This window comes from Chanodichthys erythropterus, chromosome 21, assembly GCF_024489055.1.
Source record: "Chanodichthys erythropterus isolate Z2021 chromosome 21, ASM2448905v1, whole genome shotgun sequence".
In the NCBI taxonomy this organism is placed as follows: domain Eukaryota; kingdom Metazoa; phylum Chordata; class Actinopteri; order Cypriniformes; family Xenocyprididae; genus Chanodichthys; species Chanodichthys erythropterus.
In genome coordinates this window covers 24,786,735-24,813,743 of record NC_090241.1, presented here as the reverse complement: position 1 = coordinate 24,813,743, position 27,009 = coordinate 24,786,735, and the positions used below count along the sequence as shown (strand labels likewise).

The following is a 27,009-nucleotide window of genomic DNA, read 5'->3' as shown; positions in this document are numbered from 1 at the left end:
CCAAAAATTTGCTGCCCACAACTGTGTGTGTGCACTTGGATGGGATAAATGCAGAGCATAAATTTCGAGTATGGGACACCCTACTTGGCTACATGTCACATCACTTTCACCTCCAGCATTCCAGTTATTCCATAATAGTGTGGTGATATGCATGCACTGATAATGATAAACAAATTACATACAGATACACCGCATTTCCCACAATTCCAAGTTTTCCTGTTTATATATAACATTTTTTAACTTGATGAGTCTTAATGTCTTTTCCCCATTCAAACTGAATGCTGTTGTGAGATTTGTCATTTCTTCCCATGCATGACTGAGATGCTGGGAACAAGGAATCTTAGTACACACAGGTGATTTGTCTGACATGGTTGAATATATAGCTGCCTGGTGCATGAAATATTCTAAAAGCCACCGAATCAAATTCTCAAGTGAAGGTTTGATGGTTCTTTTTACTGTACAGCAGTTGTTAGTTCCAGTCACAGAACATGTACAGACAAGCAACAAACTGATCATCCTTTACAGGTTTTCAGCAAGTGTCCATAATGGGGGTTAAAAAAAGAATTATCCACCAGGGGCTTATTCCAGGGGGTTATTAAGAAACGTGGGTGATTATATTATTTAGACATGACTCCCCTCAAAAATATAATCTCTACAGGTAAATGACAAAATGATATGATCAGTTATATCAAATACATTTATGTGAAGTAACAAATTCCAGACTATTATTTATTCACACATAAATTAATACTTTAATAGAGGGTTTTAGTAAGGTTCTTTCTTATATGGTGGCATTTTTTAAGCTGTTTAAAAACATGTCATGGGATTAATATAGAGATAATTGTATCTTGCCATTAATTTACTTTAAGTACTTACACATTTAATTCTTCATATAGCTGGTAGTTCTGTAGTGGATTGTGATAGAAATTATTAATTAGGTCTGTGCTAAAATGGCCAATTTAATAAATGGTGTGCACTGATTAAAACACAGGCCATCTAATGCATCACTGATTACATAACGTCTCTCTATGCAGTCAGATGCAAGATTTTCTTGTTGTTGCAAACAAACAGTGACTGAAAACAAAAAGCCTGAGAACACCCATAACAGTAGCACACACTGTCCTGTATCCACACACTGCACTATGCATTATAGAGGTCTTCAGAGGTATATTTACATTAATACTTTAAATAACTGTTACCACAGTTAATACTTGCATATTTACGTTTAAACATTTGTGACCAATGTTTAATGCATTACAGTTAAAAAAGGTATAACAACTAATAGGTACAGTAAGCATTAAAATGTATTATAACTGTGGTTACAATTATTTACAATACAAAACGTATTATAAGGTGCATTACAGGCATCACAGAAAGTGCTGCCCAACTACATTTTGTGGTAATGAAACTTTTGTCATTAAAGGGTTAGTTCACCCAAAAATTTCTGTCATTAAGTACTCACCCTCATGTTGTCCCAAACCCATAAGACCTTTGTTTGTCTTCGGTACACAAATTAAGATATTTTTGATGAAATCCGAGGGTTTCTGATCCACACATAGGCAGCAACGACATTAGTACCTTTCTGGACCTTAAAAGGTACAAAGACATCGTTAAAACAGTCGACATGACTACAGTGGTTCAACCTTAATGTTATGAAGTGCGGCATGACAGGGGACAGATGAATTTGTTGAATAAAGTCGTTAATTTTGTTTTGTTTTCATTTTATTCAGAGTATTCTTGTAGCTTCATAACATTAAGGTTGAACCACTGTTGTCACGTCGACGGTTTTAACGGTGTCTTCAGTACCTTTCTGGATCTCAAAAGGTGCAATGCAGTTGCTGCCTATTTGTGGCTCAAATACCCTCTGATTTCATCAAAAATATCTTAATTTGTGTTTCGAAGACAAACGAAAATCTTACGGTTTGGGACGGCACGAGGGTGAGTACTTAATGACAGAAATTTTATTTTTGGGTGAACTAATCCTTTAAACCTTTGCAATTAAATTGTATCCTATATTATACAGTATCTGTACTTAGAGCTCACAAATAAATTGAAACAGTGAATTAGATAATATCTAATTAATTGCAAACTTTGATGGGTGAATTCTACACTGTTAGAGTTTAAACATTTCAACGATTGTGGGCCACAGAGGATCCCTTTCAAAAATGTCTCAAAATGAAAATGTTGTAATCCAAACTGTGCATCAATAAATAAGCAGATAACTGCATTAAAAAAAAAAAAGAATCTTCTATTTTTTTGTTATTATTATTTTTTGGCAAATATAAACAGGTTTTCCAAAAATCTCTCACTTGTCACATTTGTAGCATTATCACAAAACAGCAGTAGCACCATAGCAGTGTGATACACCTGTAAGAATACAGCAGATGATGTTCCCATAGTTTATCTTCTCTGTACCTCTCCTGCATGTAAAGATTAGTCTCTCAGGATGAATAAGGTCGATGAAGTGTGAGTCTTCATGGATCCATCCAAGAAGAACAGACATGCATCCACACTCCTGAAGACACACCAAAAGTCTTTCTGGCTCCCCATGTAGCGGGAACATTTATGTGTTCCAGCCAAGTCCGATGTGAGTTGCGAGCAGGTAGCACATGCCTATCGTGCAGGTCATCAGCATCATGGGGAAGCCCAACCTGTGAAATAAAGCACAGTGAGAGTTCATATACATGAAAGTTCCTACCAAGATGAAAATTGAACCTTAGAAAGCCTGTAAATCCCACACTGCTACACTGAAAAATTTCAGGATGAAGCGTTTGGGACAAGAATCTGGAAGACTGGAATATAGATATTCTTGTGTCCCAATAAAAGTTCATCCCTCAGCATCTTCCTATGTTTCATCCCTACTCTATCTTTGTTCCTCTTTCTATCAAATGACAATTTCGTAACAGTTCCACATTATTTTCCCTTCTGGGGTGCATTTGTTTATGCCTGTTTGTGTGTGCGTGTGGGATTCGATTCTGAACAGCAGGGGTCTCGACGCTCTCCCGCTGAGGAGCATGGCAGGCACGTTACCCGCTTCATCGAAGTGGTATTAAAGTGAGTCTTTAAACATTATGGCAGAGTCAAAAGCAAGGGACAACAGCATTAAAGTATGATCTCCAGGCATTAACGGTGAAGTCGAAGGCTCGAGACGCAATAGACTGATGATACCCGTCCCCCCATTTAACGTAAGCTGCTTTCCTCAGCCTCCGCAAAGCCGTCAATGTGGACGTCCTTGATGTACTCTCTTGTAAAAGCATCCATCTGGAGAGTGGAATTACCATTGTAATTACAACTGGACACTGGCCTAATCTCCACACTCGATCGGCATGCATCAGTGCCCTTCTGACCCTCAGTTCAATGTGCTGCATCTCATCTGTCTATGAGGATTAAACTGCATGTTGTCCAACCTCACACATTATCAGCAGAACTAAGAATTGCACATAGACACTCTGTTGAGTAAATCAGTACAAAAGAAATCAACAGATTATAAAGGGAAGTCAACAGATTATACAGGGAAAATGGACAATAGCACAAAGCAAACATGAAAGAGCATCAGGGTGATTTAAAGTGTTAGTTCACCCAAAAATGAAAATTATGTCATTAATTACTCACCCTCATGCCGTTCTACACCCGCTAAACCTTTGTTCATCTTCGGAACACAAATTAAGATATTGTTGATGAAATCCCATGGCTCAGTGAGGCCTCTATTGAGAGCAAAGCCATTCAAACGCTCAAGGTACATAAAGGTACCAAAAACATTTCATGTGCCAAAAAAACAAAATAACTTTTCAACAAAATATATAGTGATGGGCCAGTTTCAAAACACTGATTCAGAGCTTTACGAATTGAATCAGTGGATCGGAGTGCCAAAGTCACATGATTTCAGCAGTTTAGCCATTTGATAGGAGATCTGAATCACTAATTCAAATCAAAATGATTCATAAAGCTCAGAAGCTTCATGAATCAGTGTTTTGAAATCGGCCCATCACTAGATATTGTTAAAAAGTTATTTTGTTTTTTTTGGTGCACAAAAAGTATTCTTTATAATTTTATATATATATTTTTTTAATAATTTTAAGGTTTTATAATTTTAAGATAGAACCACTGAACTCACATGAACTGTTTCAAATATGTTTTAAGTACCTTTATGGACCTTGAGAGTTTGAATGGATTTGCTCTCAATAGAGGCCTCACTGAGCCATCGGATTTCATCAACAATATCTTAATTTGTGTTCCAAAGATGAATGAAGGTTTTACAGGTGTAGAACAACATGAGGGTGTGTAATAAATGACATTATTTTCATTTTTGGGTGAACTAACCCTTTAAATCACCGTTTCCAATTCAAAACTGAGTGCTACTTTTTTCTGTGGAACACAAAAGAAGAATTTTAAAGCATCAATAGGGGCTTTTAGGAGTTATAGGAACTAGGCACCAGAGCGGTGCCCAGATAAATAAATGTTCCCCTAGGGCCATTTTCCTGGTTGCATTCACACCACCAGTAGGAACTATGAAGTGACCTAAGCCAGGCTTGTTGTTGTGAATTTTATTTTGACGGTGCGACGGACATTTATTTTGATGACAGCAGAGCCTGAGCCATAGCACTCCCATTCTTCTTCTTCATTAGTTTACAATCTGTTTAATAGTCCTGTCTAATAAATTATTAGATAGAACTGTTATACAAAGAAAGCAAACAGTATATGAAAAAGTATTAGAGTTTGCCTTATGGCTTTGGCCCCCCCAAAAGTGCCGTTGGATTTTTTTCTTAGCGGTAACATTGAGAGATCTGTCACTGTTTTCCATGTTCATAGAGTTAGTTTGTGGAGTAAATAAATAGGCTATAATCTCTGTGTGTACACAGTTTTTTTTTTTTTTTTTTAAATGGCTGATGCTCTAAAGTAGTAGCTTTAGTTCCCCCAAACGGCATTCCTAGAATGAAAATTATTACCAGTTTCTTTGGTGCAAACATGTCAAAAAGCGGGATACTTCCACCATTAGTTCCAGGAACTATGAAAAGGTTCCTCTGGTCTGAAAGCCCCTTATATGTAACTCTTGTTCCATATAACAAAGTTCATAAGGTTCATGGCTGGTAGTCTCCAATAATGACAAAAAAATTACCATTAATGACAAAAAAGTACTAACAGTGGCTCATACAGTACCACATTTGTGCAATATGTCATCTTCTGAAGCCATAGCTTTGTGTAGGGAACAGGCCAAAATCTGTTCCATTCAGTGAGCTGATAACTTGAGAATATTTAGGAAAACTGTTTAAAAACCTGTTGTTATTTTTTATTTTTTTTGCAAGTGTGCTTGGTGTTACCAAAAAAGCAGAAATTACACACTGCACCGTTAAAGTACACATGAAATCAATATTGACCTTATTCATTTAGTTAGTGCATATTACTGGTCTTGTGGTAAACAATTAATCCATGCAAGTTGAAACAGAAAAAAATTGTTTGTCGCGGTAATCTTTAATCAAAATCTGAAAAGTTACTTCCGGTCTGAAATGGCGTTCCTTCTCTGATAACGTCAGTTTGACGCCTTGGGTTGAAAACGCATAAACCACTCTTCTGCAACCGTTTGTCTGCTATGAGCGAGATATGGAAAGGAGGAGCGCTAAAGTAAAACTCTTCCCTCTATTCAATATTCCGTTTCAATATTCCGTCTTGTTTTTGCCCAATGGCCTGCTGATCCTGAGTCGTGTCTTTCTTTTGATAGAACACTGAAAATCCACATGCAATTTTTATAATTTCTGTTCTGTTTACTTCACTGATAGTTCATAAAAGAGTCAGGTCTTGTTGCTGAATAAAAAATCCCATAGAAAGGGATTCTGGAATGAATAAATGAGTGAAAAGCTGCTTGTGAGGATGAAAGCTCTGGACATCCATTTAGCCCAAGTGCATACCTTCAGCAGCCCAGTGTATGCTGACTGAGTGCATGGGTAAATACAGAACACTTGGGACATTGGGAAATCAACAAGCTAAGAAGAGCAAGTGGGCACTGATTGAGAGGAAAAGAGAGGAGGTAGATGGAAAGCAAATGGATGATAAAAAGAGTGAAAGAACAAGTAAATGGGTCAGAGAGGAGGAAACAGGGTTTCCTGATAATGTTGCAAATCACAAAAATTCTTGAGATTTAGCAAATATGCTAAATTGAGGTGTTCCTCAAGCCCTAACAGTAGATTATTCAGTAGTCAATCTCAAAGATGTCATGAACTGATAAATGTGTACTCTAAATGCGGTGCAAGTAGCTTTTTCAAAATGCATAAATGAATGTAAAAATGAACTACAGCCAAAACTGTAGTTTGTCTCCTTAACACTAAAAAACAGTATAAAATTAGGAATCAAAATAAAGAATCGGTGGATGGAAAGGTGAAATAAATCAACAGAGAAAAGGGCTGTCAAAGCACACAAATCTAGAAAGAAAATGAGACAAGAGAGTAAGACAATCGTATTGGATTGAAGTGTCCTCCAGCGCTTCCTGTCCTCTATTTCATCTATTTCTAGCATTCTCTAAAATTAGATTAGATTATTGGAAAGCACATATTTTAAGGATGAATATGGCAAAAATCACAGCTGGTCCAGAGCACAAGCCAGGTGTTCAGTATCCGGAAGGCAGGTGGGGAGGCTAAATGCTGGGTTGCATAAGGAACAGGTGTGTATTAGCTGTATACGGCATTTGTGTGACATACATCAAAGCAGGTGCACGTGCGTCAGGTTGTGAGGGCAGGTCAGGCGGCTAATGCACATTCAAGTGATGTGAATGAAGCAGCCAGGTGCCTGATTCATAAGAAGTCAAGTGGACAAATCGATGTGCACCGAAACACAGAGTATCAAAGGTGTGAGTTGTACAACCTGAAAAGCAGCTCCACATGTGGTTTGTTAAAATGGCTGAATAAAATAAATAGCACATTAAATGGCACAAAATACTGCATAAAGCATCCTAAAATAAAAGTCATGTTTTGTCTCTTCTTTAACGGCCTAATGAAAGGAAAAGTAATGTGACTAAAGGTTATACAGTCCATTATGTTGAGGACAACAATGACTTCAACATGCATACTGAGGCAGTCTTTCAAGCTATTCAGTGCATGACATTCACATTTATTCATTTAGCAGATGTTTTATCTAAAGTGACAATCTTTTTTACTTTTTTTACTACAGGGACAATCACAATAACCTTAGTTTAAATATTTTGCTCAAGGGTTAGATGATGGCAACTCATTAATTGTTCCTTCTTGGGTTCAAATCTACAACCTTTCCATTACAAGCTCAGATATTTTACCATAACAACAACTATACACATAACAAATAAGCTTTGAGGTGTCTTAAAACTGGAACCCAGATGACGGGTCAAAAACAATGAGGCGCAATATGCTACCTATACATATAATACTTATACATTTTTGATATTTATAGAAACATACAATATGGATGTATTGAAAGCTTAAAACATAAAAGTAACCGCATATGAATAGCTTAAAAAAAATAAAAGTTTGTGAATCCTACAGTAAATCTTTTTATATCTATTTGTATATAATTATACAGTTAGTTTTAAGCTCCTAACCGCACCACACTGTACATTAAACTAAAACTGACAATTTATCTATACATTATCACTATTACTATTTATTGTCATATGACAGTGACCATTTTTACCATGCAAAATGTCTAACAGCTAATCCACAGCATTTGTATGGTCTTTAAACCTAAAACTTTTGAATTATAAGCTCAGATCTTTACCACTAAACTACAACATCCATATGCATGACCTTGGGGGAAAATATGTTTTGAGTTGAGGGAAAAATGAATGACTCTTTTATCCATTTTGTCCACCCTTCCTTGCTCAAGGCTATAGACTATGTGGCACATTTTGTATTAAAAACCCTCGAAATTTCAAACATGAGATGAGATCAGAACAGCTATCTGCCACAATCTCACCCAATCTCACTACAAGATTGCTGATGTACACAACATTTCCTTACGACTGTGAAAACCCATCTCATGTGGCTCAGAAAGTGTCAGAATGGCCATTTTTAGTTATAACTGGAGGAAAAAAATGGAAAGCCATTAAAACTAGTGAAGGAAATGACTTTCTCAAAGTCACACAAAGACACGGTACTGAGTGGAAATTAAGGTCAGAGTTGATTAGGTCTGATATTACGGACATTATTATAAATGCCATCATCGTCATCATTCAGTACTTTTCAATAGGGACACACCAGATGGTTTGTCATTTGGACATCCACCATTATCTTACATGCCAGAGTTAGGGGGCACATGATGGATTTTGAAGGCCAAAGTGGCTTGGCATGGTGCTGGGAATAACAATGTGATCCAAGCTCTGGGTTTGTTTGTACAATAGGCCATGATTGCCCATGGTTACACACACATATGCTGCTTCTCTCCTCTGTATAAGCACAGAAATACAAGTATATTCACACCAACAGATGGGGGAAAGAGACTGACTGGGAATGGAAAATAGGGATGTGCAAAGCTACATTGTCAAAATTGGCTAGTATAGGTTGAATTTCTGAACAATTTGTTAACAAGTCGTATTAATATTAATAAGCCCTTATCAAGCTGGTTTTGGGCACCAAATGGACACATTTCTTAGAGTATGTTTCAATAAGACACTACAACAAAATATAGGGATCTCAAGACTATTTTTGCTTGCAACAAGGTCTTTAAAAGGGATATACTATATATCATTGTCCTTGTGGGCACATCTTTTGATGAGGAAAACAGCTTATAAATAACACTAAGTGTTTTTTTTGTTTTGTTTTGTTTTTTTTTTATCTAAAAATGCAGAAAGTTTTCTGTAATGGGTAGGTTTAGGGTAAGGGGATAGAATATACAGTTTGTACAGTATAAAAATCATTATGTCTATGGAAAGTCCCCATTAAACGCTGGATGACAATTCTGAAATATAAAAGAAGATAAGGAACTGTATTTGCATGAAAATTTGAATCAATCAGAGGGAAACCAACTATATTTATTTTGTCTCTATGTGTTTTTGTGTCTGTTTTAAGGTCAGAGAGTGCACCTCTATTTCTTGCAAATTGCAGTTTTACAAAGTTAAAGTAACTTATATCCATTCTCAAATGCATTTCAGTGATAATACGGGGAAACTAGACAATACATAAAATACTATCAAATGATCCAAAAAGATTAAAGTGATTACCCTTTCACTGCTGAATGAAGCTCTATCAGGTAAGGATATGTTATGTTCCACAAATAACATCTCAAGTCATTATAAATGTTTTCAAGGCTCCTGTAATCATAGTTCACTCTGGCTTAATATCTGGAAGTATGGTCATTTTAACAAACTAATTCTGCATTTGTAATAAAACTGATTACTGATTTGAGGAATAAAAGTGATTTAAAAAACTTTGTTGTAGCAGTGTACACAATTTAGGCCTGCATTTTCCACCACTATGAAAGAGGTAGCTGAATAGAGTCTCATTAGAAATGTTAAAAAACCAAAACAAAACAAAACAACAACAAAAAAACATGTAAAGGAGCTCTCTCAATATCATCTTTAAAAATGTAAGAATTTTTAGAAATCTGTGGAAGTAGACTCGCTATAACTGAGCTGTCTACTATAAAGGATGTAATGCTGAGGCAAACAAGCAATAAGCAATTCCATTCACTACAAAAAAGAAATAGAACAATGTTTCGCATTAGGCCATTAGATCAATCTGGTCTCTCTAGGAATATAAATGAAACTACTGTGTGAAAATCAAAAAACAGAGACAGAAATCACAAGGCTAAAACCACAAGCTTTCTGTATCTATAGAAGATGAAGACATCACAACCCTTCAACTAATTGAATTAACTGGGTAATTCAAAGCCATGATATGAAAAGCACTAGTTCAGTAGCACATTGATACTAAAATTAACAAGAGAAAAAATCTTTTTCTTTTTCTTTTCTGTATTGTTCAAACTAATTAGTTTCCCATGCACTTACAGAGAGGCAGCTGGTTTTGAGCAGTGGGCGATCAAATGCGCTTCCTGGTCAAAATGGCTGTATTGGTGAGGTATTAATGTAAACAAGCGGGACAAAAAAAATGGATGTGTCAAAATATTTGATATCTGTCATTATGCCTTGAAATGCAAATGGAGCTGAATTATGTTTTTATTAACAAACTGTCTTTTAATTCATTTCTTTGATCTTTACTGATTATTTATTCAAATACCTTCTTGAACAATAAAGCAATGAAGCATATTTGATTTGGAGTGGCATTGAAATTGGTATAGTAAATTGTGCAAACAAAAATGTCATATTTTTCTGAATTTAAAATATCAAAGAAAATTAAATTTACACACCAGTCACTGTTCTTGGGTTAAATAATAAATCCATTAAAAATTACTATCTAAACTAATATAATATATAGCCTACACAAATGGATGTGTTCTTCTGAAAGCCTGCATCTCTCTCACACAGACTCGCACACTGATCTTTCTTTGCCGTGCTGTAAACCTGTATACCCAGGTGTGCCACTTAAACTCCCTCCCTTAATTACAGAAGCCTGACAGCATCCATCATGCTCCCAATGTGACTCTACAGCAGGAGCTATAAATAGCTCCAATCTAGGTCCTCCCTATCTGCAATAATGGGCCCCTAATCATTTGCCAAGACTCGCCCTTAAACACACACACAAAATCACATGAGACTTTAGAAGTACAGCACCTTAATGGTGACTGCAACATCGGGATCAGGATAAACTTTTAAAAGCCTTTTCTCTTTGTTCCTAAATTAATGTTAAAGAGGAAATCCATTAGCATGTAGTCCGATTTCTAACAAGCATTCCTATGTGGCAAAGACTTTTACAGTGCTTCAAACAAATGGGAAAGTGATATCATTTGACATGGAGAGGGGGTCTTATTGCAGCCCGGTAATAGCATGAAACTTTGATCATAAAAGGTCTGAATGGGTAGCAATCATGATTATGTCTAAAAGCTATTGCATAAAGGTTAAAAAAGTGGTTATAGTGTGAGTTACTCTGAAAAAAGAATCATTTAAGTGGCTCAGTTCTCAACAATTACAGGCCAATTGTACAATTATAATCTCTAAGCACAGCATTAGAAATAGGCCCATAAACAGCTGAATGACTTTAATAATCTCAGTACAATCTTAGTGAAATTGAATCTTTCAATAAAATCAAAGCAGTCATACAGCCACAGTCCGAGTAAGTGGCCTAATAATGCATTATTTTGGTATGAAGTATGAAGAACAAGTGAAACCTTGCCTTTTTTGAGTATCTCTTGCAATAAGATCATATGCAATGTACCATTAGCTATCTAAGAAAGAAAGAAAGAAAGAAAGAAAGAAAGACAGAAAGAAAGAAAGAAAGAAAGAAAGAAAGAAAGAAAGAAAGAAAGAAAGAAAGAAAGAAAGAAAGAAAGAAAGAAAGAAAGAAAGAAAGAAAGAAAGAAAGAAAGAACAACCGACTACAAATCAATTATTGTGAATTGTAATTTTACGATTGATGTGCTTAAAGTATTAGTTAACTTTCAAATAAAATTTTCCTGATAATTTACTCACCCCCATGTCATCCAAGATGTCTTTCTTTCTTCAGTCGAAAAGAAATCAAGGTTTTTGATGAAAACATTCCGGGATTTTTCTCCTTATAAGGTCAAAATTACAGTTTCAGTGCAGCTTCAAAGGGTTTTAAATGATACCAGGCGAGGAATAAGGGTCTTATCTAGCGAAACGATATGTCATTTTCTAAAAAAATGTAAATGTATATGCTTTATATAAACAAATGATTGCCTTCCAAGTGCTTCCGCCAAAACCGCATTTTCGTATTCTTCAAAAAGCTTCCCTCTTCTACTTACGGAAAAAATGGATCCGTAAGTAGAATAGGGAAGGGGTAGGACATACAGCGTAAGCTTTTTGAAGAATAAGGGCTTTTTTTAAAGCCCTCTGAAGCTGCACTGAAATTGTAATTTTGACCTTCAACCGTTTGGTGGCCATTGAAGTCCACTATAAGGAGAGTAATCCTGAAATGTTTTCATCAAAAACCTTAATTTCTTTTTGACTGAAGAAAGCAGGACATGGACATCTTGGATGACATGGGGGTGAGTAAATTATCAGGAAATTTTTATTTGAATGTGAATTAATCGTTTAAGGATCCCATGAAATCACTTGATAAGCAGAGTTTTTAATGTCCTATTAAAAGAGGAAGAAAAATTTAGTGTACTCATATCCATGAACTATGATTTGCTGCAGCACATGCACATGTTAGTCGCAGGAGGAGGCTCAGTCTCATTCGAGAGAGCATTGGATTTGGACTAACATCTGTGTGGCACACCATGAGCCATCAATATTTGTTCCACTTTCCTGGAAGAGAAAGACTATACATTTTAAATGAGTATATCTACTAAAAGTGATTTTTGTCAATGTTTAAGCATACACTAGCATATAGATGGCCCCAGAGCTAACAGACATGGTCTAAAACATAATTTATATTTTTCTAAAAAATTCTGAGGGAATTCTGCATGCATAAACCATGCTTTGATTTTGTATCTGTGCCTCCAATAAAATCTAAATCTATGTTCCAAAGAACCCTTTAATGCATTGAAAACTAGAGAAAAACATTCAAGAAAACTTTTTATGGCAACTTTTTTGTGTTTCTCCTGCTTATCCTTTTGTTTACCACTTGTTCTTGAAGGACAATACAGCTTCAAAACTTTATCTCAGCACTTTTGCAACTCTTTGGATTGATAGATTAAGCAAAGCACCAAAAATAAAATTCTAATTTAAATATAAAAGTGGACAAAACAATATAAAAAATGAATAAATACACATTTGGTGGCAATCCTCCCTGTCCAGTATGTGTGCACACTACATATCTCCATTCAAACTGTATTAGTCACATCCATGTTTGAATGTGTCTGTTTTCTGTTTTCTTTCCATGTCCCAACCTGCCCTGCCCTAGACCTAGACAGTTTTCATTACACAATACGCTATACAACAATGAAATAAACCGTTTTATTGTTATAAAATGCATTCAATATTGTTTTAAAGCCAGAAGGTAGCAGAAGGTGCATGACTGAGGCAGTGAAAAGGATTTGCTCTATTATTTTCTCTTTAGGTGTTCAGTTGTGTACAGCTATTGCATCTTGAGGAGAGGTTGTCTCTGGTGGTCCATGCAGAATGGGATTCATTGTTCTTGATTTAACATACAGGGTAAGTAATTGATTACACACCTGCAGTCTCCAAGCACAGGTTTGGTATTGTGTGTGGCACAGGGGTATCAAGACACAGCGGTTGAAAATGGGAATGCTAATTACATCACATGACGTGGGAGATCCACAGAAAAGGAAAGCGGGGCTTCGTCTATTGGAAACAACAGAATGAGGCCCTTTCCAAGTAAATCAGACAGTATTGTCTCTGTTGTTTAGTTACACTGACTGTTTATCTGCCCTGAAGAAAGTCGATGGTATTCATGGATTCTTTGCTGGAAGTGTTTTGCAATAGACTCAGTTTAATTAATTCAGCATTAATGAAAATGCTGATGCATTTGTATGCAAATGCAAACATCTATATTTATACCTATCTTAATCTAAACCACATACAAACATTCAGATGCAAATATACAGTATATTGTGTATAAAATACATGCATTACTTACACTTATTTTTCCTTTCATTGAAACTTTCAATTTCAGACTACTGTGTTTGTATTAAGCACCACATAATACATCCTAACAAGAGAATTAAAGTAAGAAAACTAGGAAGAGTACATGTAAATGAAAAATGAAATATACTGTAATAATAATACAAAAATCTAAAGCTAAAGTGTGTAATTTCTACACGGTAGCAGCTTCTTACAATTTTTACTAATGTCTTTTCATTGGTGCAAAGTAAAAAGAAATGCAGTACTAATTACACATACTCATATATGTCTCTTGCTGACCTAAAAGGCAAGCAAATATACAAAATATGTTTGTAATCAAACTGTTATGGTTAACTTCGATAGTTTGCTTATTTTGCTCCACCAGGTTCTTCTCTTGAGAGCTGCTCAGGTCACACTTGTGTAAAAAGGTGTCAGGAGGCAGACTTACAGCCTATCAATAATGTGCATATAACATGGATTTACACGCTCTGCATCATTAAAGTTTTACTGGTAGTCAGAGTATGTCTCTGTATGTCACTTCATTAATTCTGCAGTTCACTCAGAGGGCTTGGCCAGAGATGGAAAATGCCACCAGAAGATGGATGTTGCATTGGGAAAAAAGTGCTCAATATAGGCAACTGGCCCTGGTGTGATAAACATGCTCCATTTAAGAGCAGGTCCCCAAAGCCTTGGTCATTCTGACTACCCTCCTCATGCCAAACACAGTCAGTGATGGTTTTCTGATAAAAAGTATATATGGAGGTCAGAGGAGCAAGGCTGCAGAGCCAAGTGAGTCATCACAAGCCAATATCGCCACTATTGGGATAGGCTAGGGTCAGTGGAAAAGGACAGGAGATTGACAGGAAAAGAAAGTGATGCGTGGTTTAATAAAATCTGGACTCATTTGAACACCAATGGAAGACTTTCTGTCACTTACAATGGGAGAGATCAGACCAAGACTTTTGGAGCAAGTACAAAGTTTAGATTAAATTCATTTCATTGTCAGAGAACAACACAGAATGCAGCATGATCACTTTTACACTTTCACAGAAAAGTACAGTAATGACATGGGATTGTAGCCCTGGGGTGAAGCCTTGACTGAAGGTCTAGGTGGAACCTGGGGACTGGCCGGCGGGGGCGGAACCAGGGTGCATGCCATATCCGATGGAGCAGAGAGGTTGACGGACCAGGGCGACATCCCCGACCTGGAAGCCCAAGGTGGAGCTGCTGGCTTGCGGGCCCGAAGCTGAGACAGGGATTCGGGAGACAGGAGCGACGACAAAGAGAGTGAGGATGACTGGGAAGCCCAAGGGAAGGAGAAGCCCAAGGGAGCCGAAGGGGTGGATGGTCGAGGTGCAGCCAGAGACCCAAAGTCAGCGCCAGAGGCAGAGCAATGACTGACCGAGGCTGAGTCGAGGGAGTGCAGAGCCTGGGTGGAGCCGATGGGCTGACCGGTCGAGGTAGAGACAAGAGACAACAGTTTGATTGGCTTTGATGGGCTTGGCCAATGTGAAGCCGGGGGCTCAACCTCAAGTCAAGCTGGTAGACAGGAGGCCCGATGCGGAGCCGAAGAGTAGCATGGAGCAAGCGGTGGAGCAAGTCCACAATTGTGACAACCACGCTATTTTACTTCAGAATTCTAGATCTAATGAACCGTAGATCTGCTGTTCTATATACGTTCAATTAGATTTTGCACTGAAAACATCCATGCTGGCAAATAATAATGGTACCGCCCGGCGTGAATTATAAATAATTTTAATAGCACATCCATTCAAACCCGAGGTCCATGTCGCATAGTAAAGTGATCACCAACAAAAATGTTTTGGGCAGGGATTAATGTAAACACAGTTATCGGATAACAGTCGTGTCTAATGAGAATGTAAACAAACAGGCGGGACAAAAAAAAAAAAATCAAATTTGGTCAAAAGATCAGATCTGTGCATTAAAGGGCACCTACTATGCCCCCATTTACAAGATGTAAAATAAGTCTCTGATGTCCCCAGAGTGTGTATGTGAAGATTTAGCTCAAAATACCTCACAGATAATTTTTTATATCATGTTAAAATTTCCACTTTTTGGGGTTGAGAAAACACGCCGTTTCAGTGTGTGCCCTTTAAATGAAAATGAGCTGCTGCGCTCAGCCTAAGAGGGCGGAGCTTCAAGAGCTCATTCTTCTCTGTCAGGATTCAATCAGGATGCATTATAATGACAGAAACTGCGAATATACAGTATGCTGCGTGGAGATAGAACAGGTATTGTTTAGTTCAATTACGGTTATAACTTGTATTGTCTTCTTGTTTTTATCCACTATATTAGTACAAGCCAGTTTACCGATGAGATTTATAACGTTTATTGTACTTTACACAAAATATGAAGCATATGTCTTCACTAAAATAACACAGTGCAAGTGTGCATTAAAATATTATCCATAAGCTCTCTCTCTCTCCCTTGCATTATCATCAACATACATAGCAAAGTACATAGAAACATTCGTTACAACTAACAGTAAACAAATAGATAAGGACATTATGTCTTTTCGGGTGGTGCTTAACAAACTGGTAAACTTTATATCAGTAAATCAACTCCAATGAACTGTAATAAAGTGCCCTCACCTTTATTACTGCTGTATCCAGTATCACTCTGGAGACTGTATGTTTTGTATTGTCCCTTTGTATTGGCATTCTTCACAAAGCAGTCCGGTGTGAAATGATTCGCGCAGACATTTCGGTAGTAAACGCAGCCTTAGTTGGCTTAACTACATTTTTAAAGTACATTAACTAAAAAGATTGAAGCTAAAGCTAAAATTAAAGCAAAAAAAAAAAAAAGTATATAGTAAATATTGTGCTTAGATTCGGAATAGAATAAACTAGTCCCCAGCTCAGGTAGTCTTGTTATTTTACAAATCAGGAGAGGAACAGTGTAGTACAGTTTCAGCTGCTTTGTGAAGCACTTGTGAAGCTCAGTGGTGTTCCATCACTAGTTTCTAACCAAAGCACCAGAGAAAGTCTCAGTCCCCCCTTCATCCCCATAGCAACCGACCAATCAGCCAATTACCGGCTGAGCTGAGGACTTACACATTCATCACAAAGTTCTAACCATCACAGGGTACTCAAATGAAGCCCCAAAATACAACAAGAGAATATTCCAGGATTACATCGCAATTTATCTACTTCTGGGACTGTACCTGAAGTGGTATAAAAGCGGTTAAGATGATATGCAGCAGTTGATGAGGATGACTTGGATTCTCTGTGAGTATCAGGCAGAGGGGAGGTTAATGATGAATGAGCAATTACTCAAACATCTGCTGCCACCCTGTTTGTTTTCCTAGCACTGCCAAAAAAAATAAGATCCCACAGGCGATTCCCTCCTCCCTCACCCACCCACTGCCACCAGCCCATCCCCATTTGGCTCAGCCCAGAGTTACCCAGCTGCTCTACCTGCCTCTGGACAGTCCTATGGGCCCTAGAATGAATAGGATAGAATCTCATGAGTGCACGCGGTGAACAGGTCTTTGGCTTAGGGGAGGTGCTTCATTACAGAAACAGAATCTGAAGCAAGTGGCAGCCGTTCAACTAAAAGTGAAGAGCGAGGCAGAATCTGGGGTTCTTGCAAACACTAGGATGGATTGGATTCACTCCCAAGATTAGCTTGAATTGATGTATCTTATCTCCCTGTCTGATGTGCCGTTTAGACTGAGCTCCCGTTCCTTCCCTGTGTTGAGCCGAGGAGCCTTGGGCTCTGTCTAATGCCATTGATTTCTCCTGTTTCAGGGTTTAAAAAGTGCCATGGCCCCTCAGAGAGACGAGCAAAAGAACCACAAAATAGTAAGCGATTGCTTGTCAATGAAGATGGATTGTTAGGTCATGGAAAAATATTAAAATGTTAATTATATTTATGTATAATATTGTATGTTTTACATAACATATATGTAAAACATACAATGTTATGTTATATATTTTACATATATGTATAGGAGGTTGAGCACATTTCACGATAAACTGTTAGTAGTATTTAAGTAAATCCAAAGACACAAAGTCCCAAAGGTATCAGTGAAAATGTGAAGTGCCTTCATGTCTGGCTCTGTGCTAGGCATGTCTGAACTTCCTTTTCAGATTCTATATACTCCGCATGAAAGACCCCACTGTCTCCCACCGGGATCATTTCACAGTCCAATCAGATGTGCATTCAAGTTCCTCTTTTTCACCATTGACCACCAACACCCCACCAACTGGGAGAAAGCCAGATATCTGCATGCATCTGTATGTGCATGGAAAGCACTTCCATCAAGCAGGTGGTAACAAGCAGGGAGAACCGAATCAAAAGAGATGGTGAATATCTTCGCAAGCCTCTCACCAAGAGGTAATCAGCGAGCAGCTCCTTTTCCACATTCAGATGTATTTGTTGATACGCTAGAGAGTGCTTGAAATCAAGCTGTCTTAAGAGTCTCTCTAAAACTAGATCTGTCACTTCTTAAAAAGAGAGGCACACTTAGGGATATTTTTGGAACATGGTGAACATGCTCCATTTACATTGATTTTACACAGAACATGTAAAGACAAATGTGTTCACAACAAAAAATATATTAATACAGAGGACTTATAAGAAAGTTCATATATTGTCCTTCTCTTCTTTAGCTCTACTTGCGTATTAAGTAAACGCTGGTAGCAACAATAAGTAAGCAATAAAGTAGAGTAACCAATAAGTACATTTACATATAATCAGGCTAGATTTTTATGTAGTCGAGCTACAGTCTTCATCTCTCTGTCCAAGTATACATGGCACAACAGATAATCAAATATTTGAAGAAATAAAAACAGTCAAAGTTATGTTTATGTTATGTTCATGTCTTTCTTTCTTCTTTCAAAAAGAAATTAACGTTTTTGAGGAAAACATTTCAGGATTTTTCTCCATATAGTGGATTTCACTGGGGTAGGGCTCTGGTCTAGGGTCTTTTCCGAAAAAATAAATAAATAAATAATTTATAAACTTTTTAACCACAAATGCTCATCTTGCACTGCTCTGCGATGCACGGCGCATTATGTAATCACGTTGGAAAGTCACGCGTGATGTAGTACCGTGTACAGAAGTACTGTGGTAGGGCAAGAATTCCATCTCATGTGCAGAGCCCCTTGAAGCTGCACTGAAGCTGCAATTTGGACCTTCAACCAGTTGTACCCCAATGAAGTCCACTATATGGAGAAAAATCCTGGAATGTTTCCTCAGAAATCTTAATTTTAATTCAGAACTTAACTAATCCTATAAGAACTAATTTAATCAACTAGCAGTTAGTTAGGGGTAATCAGTCTTACTTTTCGGTATCAAATTAGACAAATCTAGGTTTTTATGTACAGTAACTGATATAAACAATTATGAACAGTCTTGAAGAAAAATATTTGAAGACTAACTTGTAAGACTAGTCTTAGCAGTTTATGCAACCGGCCACAGAGAAGCAGCAGATTGCAGCAGCTGCTTGCAAGCAGTGTATTAGAGTTTGCCCTGAAACAGCCCTCCTAAGTGTCACTTAAGCTACCAGTGGCCAACCGATCTGGCTGGAATACTCACAGCTTCCCTGAAGTAAGAGTACATGAAAGGCTATAAACATCTGGACATGAAGTAAGAGTACATAAAAGGCTATAAACATCTGGACATAAAGCTAGTGGATTGACTCTTGCACTCTTGGGTAATTTTGCTGTTAGCAATACTAGTTTTGACAAAGAAGAAAACACATTCTTTTCCTGTCAGAGTCTGGTGCTCATCGCAGCTTATTTTGAACTGCCCACTTAGAAAGAAACAGACCACCTGACCAAAATGTCAAGCAAACGAACATAGAGTCATTGGATACTGACTATAGAAAACAAATAGAGTGGCATTAAAAAATTTATTAAAATACTGGCATAACTTGTCTCTTTAAAACACAATAAAAACAGCAGAAAATGTGTGTGGCATTTGAGATCAATTTCCTACCACAGTTGGACACAAAAGACAAAAGTTTTATAAAACCTGTGGAAGAATAAATGTGTACCCAATATAAATACCTGAAGAACTCCATGAAGGAAAATCCATAGCCGTGCTGTTCAGCAATCCCAGCACACACTACATTTGCAGATGCTCCAATCAGTGTCCCATTTCCTTTCAAAGAAAGAAAAGGAAAAATAAAAAAATAAAAAATGACTATCTTGGATAACTCTGATACCCTGAATAAACATAGACATTCATTTATATTTAATGAAAAAAAAAAAAAAAGTTTGCCCAGTGAATTTTTCCATGTACATATACTCTATCCAATCATTTGAGTCTGCCTTGAGAGAGAGCTCTGAGAATTTGTAAATGTTTAAATAGCACTACATGTCCTCTACAAACACAGCACTGCACAAACATGGATCTTTATAAATGAATATTAGAATTGATTTGGTGCCAATGTGCACAGCAGATTTTGTTATGCTGATTGCAATTTAAAGTTCTCCACTGTGCAATCACTCCTGTTAGAGGATCAGCCATGAAATGACCTTCAGTGCTAAATTGCAGAGGTGATTTAGCAAGGGTTTCTTTTGTAGTACCTCTTTTGATAATGCATGGCACGAAGAATCCAACTCAAATCACAGGCATGATAGCTTTCTGATGAAGGACAGAGGTCATCAATTCATCAATAGCATGTTTAAAAAAAATTACACTGTGGAGCATCTAGATGTGTTCTTCAATTTACTGTCCCACCTCTGATCCAAGTGGCTTCATCAGTTGTAGTATGGTGGAGATTCACAGACATTTAAAGCCACAGCTCAATCTCATAAGACTTGCAAAACTAGAATGAAACTGCCAGTGTTATGTGCCTTTAGCATGTCAGAAGTTTCTGTTTTAGACCGTGGTCAGGTCATTTGCATGTCTTTATCATTCAAACGCCTTTAATATTTTGTCTTGGATATGAAGAAAATCCATTATAAAAATGACCTAAAAATGTATAAATGTTTTTAACTTTGATCATTAAAGCAGAGTTTGAATTTTTATGGAATAATTATATAAATACATATTTTACACAAATTACAACTGTGATGTAAGACATTAAAAAGACAACAAAAAATAAAAAGGATCTTGATTCCTTCACAAAAGCATTGCCAACACCACATTTTCAGTTTAATTCCTAAATGTCTTCTAAGGGTTTCATTTTCAAAAAGCAGTTTATAGCCATCAATTCATCATTTCCTAAAGGACATATTTCTTATAGTGTGTTGTTGGCCCATGTAGAAGAATGGTCTTGATATGAAATGTTCACATTTCAAAAGGTGTCAGCGTGACAACAAAACCAGAAGCCTGCCTTAGCATGGATCGATAATAGAGCTAACACATCTCTTGTGATTACGCTGTAGGACAACCACATCTCTCTCTCTCTGTGTCCTTAGAGCCAAATAGGCAATGAGGCATTTTCAGATGGCCTTGTAAGCACACTACATTCCTAAATGTAGAGCAATCTATTGTGCTCTGTTGTACTTTGAAAGCAAGTGAGGAAAAAGTGAGTTGTACTGAAAAACCACAGCTTATTAAGGATGACACGATGTAATAAAATAAGACCCGTTTTCTGATTTGAGTTTGAATTACTAGAATAAAATAGTAAGGGATATCACAGAAACATTATCACAAAGCAAATACTTCTTTGCTTGTAGGAGGTGGCTTGCAATTCAAATGAAATGCTACAAAGGATGTCTTTTAAAAGAAGTGTTCATTTCAGTTACTCAAACCACTTGAACCAAGTTTGCTGTAATGGTATGTTTGTTTTACAGTAAAACACACTTGAAAATGTAACTGACCTCCAAGGCAAGCTCCCATGGCCAATGCAAAAATGAGAGGTTTGATTGGCAGGTTGACATCGGCATCTTGACTGAGGTTTATGAGCACAGGAATCTATGGAAAAAATAAATAAATAAACAAACAAACTTAATGATGGATGGATGGACTGACTGACAAAAAGAAGGCATGAATCACCTGATCATAATTCTCAGAGGCAATGTAAATGAAGAATGAACAATTAAGCAATGCCTATTACAAACAGCCATCTGTCAAGAACTAAGCATTGTGAATGTCAGGGTCATGAAGAGTGTTATATTCAATAATTCTGACAGCTGTTCAACCTATTAGCAGATTGAGTCATATTCTTCTACTGCACTAGTCAAGAACAAGAAAATCAATAGTGGATGACATTAGATTTCTTTTCCATTTTCCTCTCTTTTTGCACAGACACACAGTTCGAAAAAAAAAAGAGAAAATGAAAACCTCATGAAACAGCATGTATGAACCAAGCCCAGGCATGAAATCTACACAGATATAAACGAGACAAAAACACTTATGGCTCCACAATGGCTATAGCCATCAGTACTTAGCATGAGCATATAACGGTGAGAGGCAGAGAATGCATCCCTGTGGTGACAACAAGAAGCACGCATGCATCCATTTCTCAAGGCACATAAGCATTCGATCTTCCCACCAGTGTAGTTTAATTTAAAGATTGCATATTTGCAGAAAATGCCTTCTGCCTCGAAGATTTCAGTGTGTAGCCACTTGTCTGCTACACGCTGGCCTCCCAGCTAACAGCGGCTTCAGCTGCAATCGACTTGAATAAATTACACAGCACAACTGTGATTACATTTTCTACTACATTTGCCATCCGGTTCATTCAGCTGTGGCATCGCCACCGTGGATGGGAGGGCACCGGGAGCCAAAGCAACCATACACTTGTGCTGACAAGAAAATAGCAGTTTTATGTCTGCAGTGGAGCGCAAATAGCACATTTTAATCTGTGTAGAAAATCCTAAATTGACACAGGTGGCATAGAAACATTTTCACAGATCTCAAACATGATCTCTGTAATCATAACTCATATTAGTCTATTTTTTATACATAAAACAACTGTTTGATAATTAATGTGGATTAAACTTTCATTAAGTTGTCTATAAATGAGCAGCTACACCGGAACAAGATTTATTGGGGACATTTCTTCTGTTTTTACAAATGTGAAGAGATAAGGATAATATAAGGGATAATGTACAGCCAGCCGGTTTTAAATAAAGTAACACCAACAGAGTAACCAGAGGGGAGGTGTCTTGTACCACCGTGAATACGTTTTTTTTGTTTATTTATTTTTTTGCAATAAAATACTCTATAAGCCAAAAATGGAAACCATATTTATCATATATATATATATATATATATATATATATATATATATATATATATATATATATATATATATATATATATATATATATATATATACTTTTACATTGTTCACATATACAAAACCTTCTGTTTCAAATAAATTCTGTTTGAAATTTCTTTTTATCAAAGAATCCTGAAAAATATATTATGGTTTCTACAAAATTCTTTTGCAGCACAACAGTTTTCAACATTGATAATAATAAGAAATATTTCCTGAGACCCAAAACAGCTTATTAGAATGATTTCTAAAGATCATGTGATACTGAAGAAAATTCAGCTTTGCCATCACAGGTATAAATTATATTTAAAAATATATTAAATTAGAAAAATGTGTTTTAAATTGTAAAAATGTTTCACAATATTACTGTTTTACTTTATTTTCGATCAAATAAATGCATGACCCCAAACTTTTTAACTATAATAATGATAATTTTATAACTTGATTAAAAAAAAAAGAGAGAGACAGGAGCGATACAACTCGGATTTGGAGAAGATTAGCGGCAAGGGAGAAAGGTAAAATTTACAAAACAAAAATAGTTTAAATTGTTTTGCATAATGACCAAGGACATATTTAATTGTATATATAATTATTTGTCATCAGTCAGATTCAGATTCAGTTGGATATTCTGGTTCTCCCAAGGAGGTTCTTTTGGGATTGCTTGTATATCTATTGCAGGATTTCCACTGAGAGTTCTTGAAAGCATCAGTTTTGGTTCAAACTAGGTCTATCACAGAGATAGGACCTATGGTTATACAAGTTAAGAACGGTCAATGATGTTCATGTTATATGATCACCTTCATCAAATCCCACAGGCACTTTTATCTAGTTTACTTGTTGTAATTACAGAAGAATCCTTGGCAAGTCACCCAACAAATGGCCAGGGACACCAAAGGAGATCTACAAACATGGTGAGGGAGAAGAGTATTTATACCATGTATGTGTCATATATAATCCCTTATAGACGAGTCCAGGGACAGAAGAACAACAACTTCTAGACAATGTATTGATCTTCAGATCAGATGTTCAGTGCTCCATATGGATGTCAGTGATTGTGTCACATTTGAAAATGTATAGAATACTCAAACTTAACACACTGTGTCTGATGTGTGGACCTAGAAGGCCAGAGCACATGAAGGCCAATTTAAAATTGCTTTATGCATGGTCGGTGTGATATGGAGTCAATAAAATACCATTTAAAATTCTGACCACAGAAACACAAAGAAATTTGCTGTTTAGACCAGCATGAATTTTCATGACGATATATTCTGCTTAGTGCTGGTTTCTAGCATTAAAAGGTCTTTCTATGAAGCTGGTTGACCAAATAAGATTTAAAAGTGATGAGTAATGAGACTTTTGGTTAAGCTAGTTATGAGGTCTGGTGGGGACACCAGCATCTATACCACTTTTCAAGAACTGAATGCATGCTGATTTTTGTCGTTGGTAGAGTCAAGAACAGGCTCATTCTGTGCTCAACAAAAATGAAGTGCCTGTTTAACTGCGTGGCCTTTTTAGATTTAGATTGTTAGAGGGCACTGCTGAGAAGTGTTTTCTGTATTTATACAGTGAAGGGTCCGGTAAAATCAATGTGATTCATTGCCACCACAAGTGTATGCTGAGCTCAAGTCCATTTCACCCTGTTTATCTCTCCTTTTTCACAAAGCTAAAGAAAGAGACAGACGGTGAGAAAGAGAATGAGGCAAAATAAAAGAGCTGCAGGTCAATCGGTGGCGAACTAGTCCAACAACCAACTAGTCAAACAGGGTAAGATCTATATGTAAAAGCTCCCTAAGCAATGTACTGTATATAATCAGGGTCAGATTAACTGGCTAATTAGAGTAATCAATTAGTCATTCAGGCAACCTAACAACTACATTTAAAAAATATGTAGTTTTGCACATCCCTACTACTAGAGGTGAGAGAAAAAGAGAAAGCAAGAAAGAAAAGAGGGCAAAATAGACAGATCAAATTAAATGTGTGGAAAATGCTGGAGAAGAAAGAAATGAAAAGGCTTTTGAAATGCTAAGTGATTTCTGGAGTGACTTGTCTCTTCATCTGCCCTGCATTCTTCCCTTCTGCTCATTTGGCAGTGAGCGATTGGCAGCACAGCTCTGTCTGTTTGGTGGCATGTTCATCATATCAGCTCACAGCACGTGTTCCTTCATGATACACATGATTCATGCGCTGCTCCGATAGCACATCATCACTCACCACTGTTCCTCACACGATTCAGCCTACTATAGAGATTAAGATGCACTTTTTTCACCTATTTGTAAAGAGAACGTGGGCAGTTGACACGTCAAGCAGTGACGGCAGTGTCCTGCAGCATGAGCTATGTTTGAAAAACATATTTCTAATTAATTTATTAGCATACAACAGCTCCTGTCCTCTACACTGGCTGTAAAAATCTGTAAAACTGTAAAATCTGGTGGTCTAGGCAAGATATGTCAAGTAAAGATCCTAGATTTGGTTTCAACTTTGGGGGGGTTGAACGTTGTATGGTTGTATTGTATTGGGGGGGGTTAACGGGGGGGTTACCGCAAGGCATACATCGGTAGCAGTAAGGTGAGCAGCACGTCAAAACAATGGAGCAGTACACATATCCTCTAATATTTTTATCTAGAGCTAAACACGCTTCATTCAAGCCTTTTCCGTTCCGTTCTTGCTTCTCTCTCCCGCTAAAGATACTAAAACGCCACATTAACAGCTGAAGATGATGCGGTTATTTTAACAACAGTATCAAAAATGCATTGAACAGCAAAATAGATTGATACTTTCACTAAAACAATGCAGAAACAAGACAATTTTTTATCTACATTTAACTTTGTCATTAATCAGCAGGTTGAGAGCATTTCATAATAAACAATGTTATATAATATATATTTTTTTTATTCTTAGATACCACTGTTTAGCTCTCAAGACCCAATATCCTCATCTTTGATAACTATTTTGACAGAATTTGCCCAGATGGAAATTAAAAACTATTCCAAAAAAGTATTGTCGGGCCCTCCACTGGGAAGGAAATCGAATTATATTTATCATTTTAATTGCATAAACAACAACAAAAGTCAACTGTCAATACGTCAACTGAAGGGCAAGGCACATCGCTTCAAACAGGTGCTCCATACAATACTGTTTAAAAGTTTGGGATCAGTAAGATTTTTTACAAAGAAATAAATTTTTTTATTCATAAAGGATGCATTAAATTGATCCAAACATTTATAATGTCACTGTGCTTTTGAACTTTCTATTCATCAAAGAATTAAAAATGTTTATAAAAATGTAAATGGAAACAATGTATCACAGTATTCACAAAAATATTAAGCTAAATAAAATAACTATTTTCAAAATTGGTAATAATAAGAAATATTACTCAAGCATCAAATCAGCATATTAGATTTATTTCTGTAAGACTGACACACTGAAGACTGGAGTAAAAGCTGCTGAAAATTTAGCTTTGCTATCACAGCTTAATAAATTACATTTTAAAATATATTAAAAAAAAATTAAATTGTAAATATATTTTATAATACTTTACTGCATTTTTGATCAAATAAATGCAGCCTGGGTGAACATAAGATACTTCTTTCAAAAACATTAAAAAACTATTGACTATTTAACTGTAGTAACATTCTATGAAGTTTAAAAGATTAAAATAATAAAATTGATTATATTCAACTTTATATCTTGATGCAACCATAAAAAAACAAAAAGAAAAGTTAAATATAATGGAGACGATAGTGTGATTTAGAGCTAGTTTTGTTTTACCACATATTTGTGTTTGTGTGCAAATGGTTGATGGAGTGTGTGCGTGTTCTTTACCATAGTGGCGGTGAAGGGAATGTTGTCTATAAGAGAGGAGGCCAGCGCTGAGACCCACATGACCAAAATGATGGCGATGGCCAACCGCTCATCCTCTGGCACTGCCTGGGAGAGAAGATAACAATAAAATATGTCACTACCAAACACACGCACACACAAGCCCTGTCTCTCTGTCAGTCTCAAGGCCCGTAGATGCCACCACAAAGGTGGGAGGCTTTGCAGACAATGTGTTCATGACACAGTCACATTGAATTCATTATTTCACGGTCTGTTGCTTTCATAAACCAAAACACAACACCACACATGTACACAAGCAGACATAAACACACACTTTCTCACCATATGCCTGTTTTTCATCTTGATAATG

At 36.7% G+C, this 27,009-nt stretch overlaps 1 protein-coding gene across 1 annotated transcript in view; it reads right to left on the bottom strand.

Annotated features, from left to right (window-relative positions):
- Positions 1-2,563: 2,563 nt before the first annotated feature.
- Positions 2,564-27,009, bottom strand: part of oca2 (oculocutaneous albinism II) — an 88,019-nt gene continuing 63,573 nt past the window's right edge. Inside the window, exons 20-23 of the mRNA XM_067374287.1 lie at positions 26,643-26,747; positions 21,418-21,511; positions 19,654-19,747; positions 2,564-2,651 (exon numbers count right to left, since the gene is read on the bottom strand). Coding sequence (XP_067230388.1) covers positions 2,564-2,651; positions 19,654-19,747; positions 21,418-21,511; positions 26,643-26,747 — 381 coding nt within the window. The remainder of the gene's footprint in view (positions 2,652-19,653; positions 19,748-21,417; positions 21,512-26,642; positions 26,748-27,009) is intronic.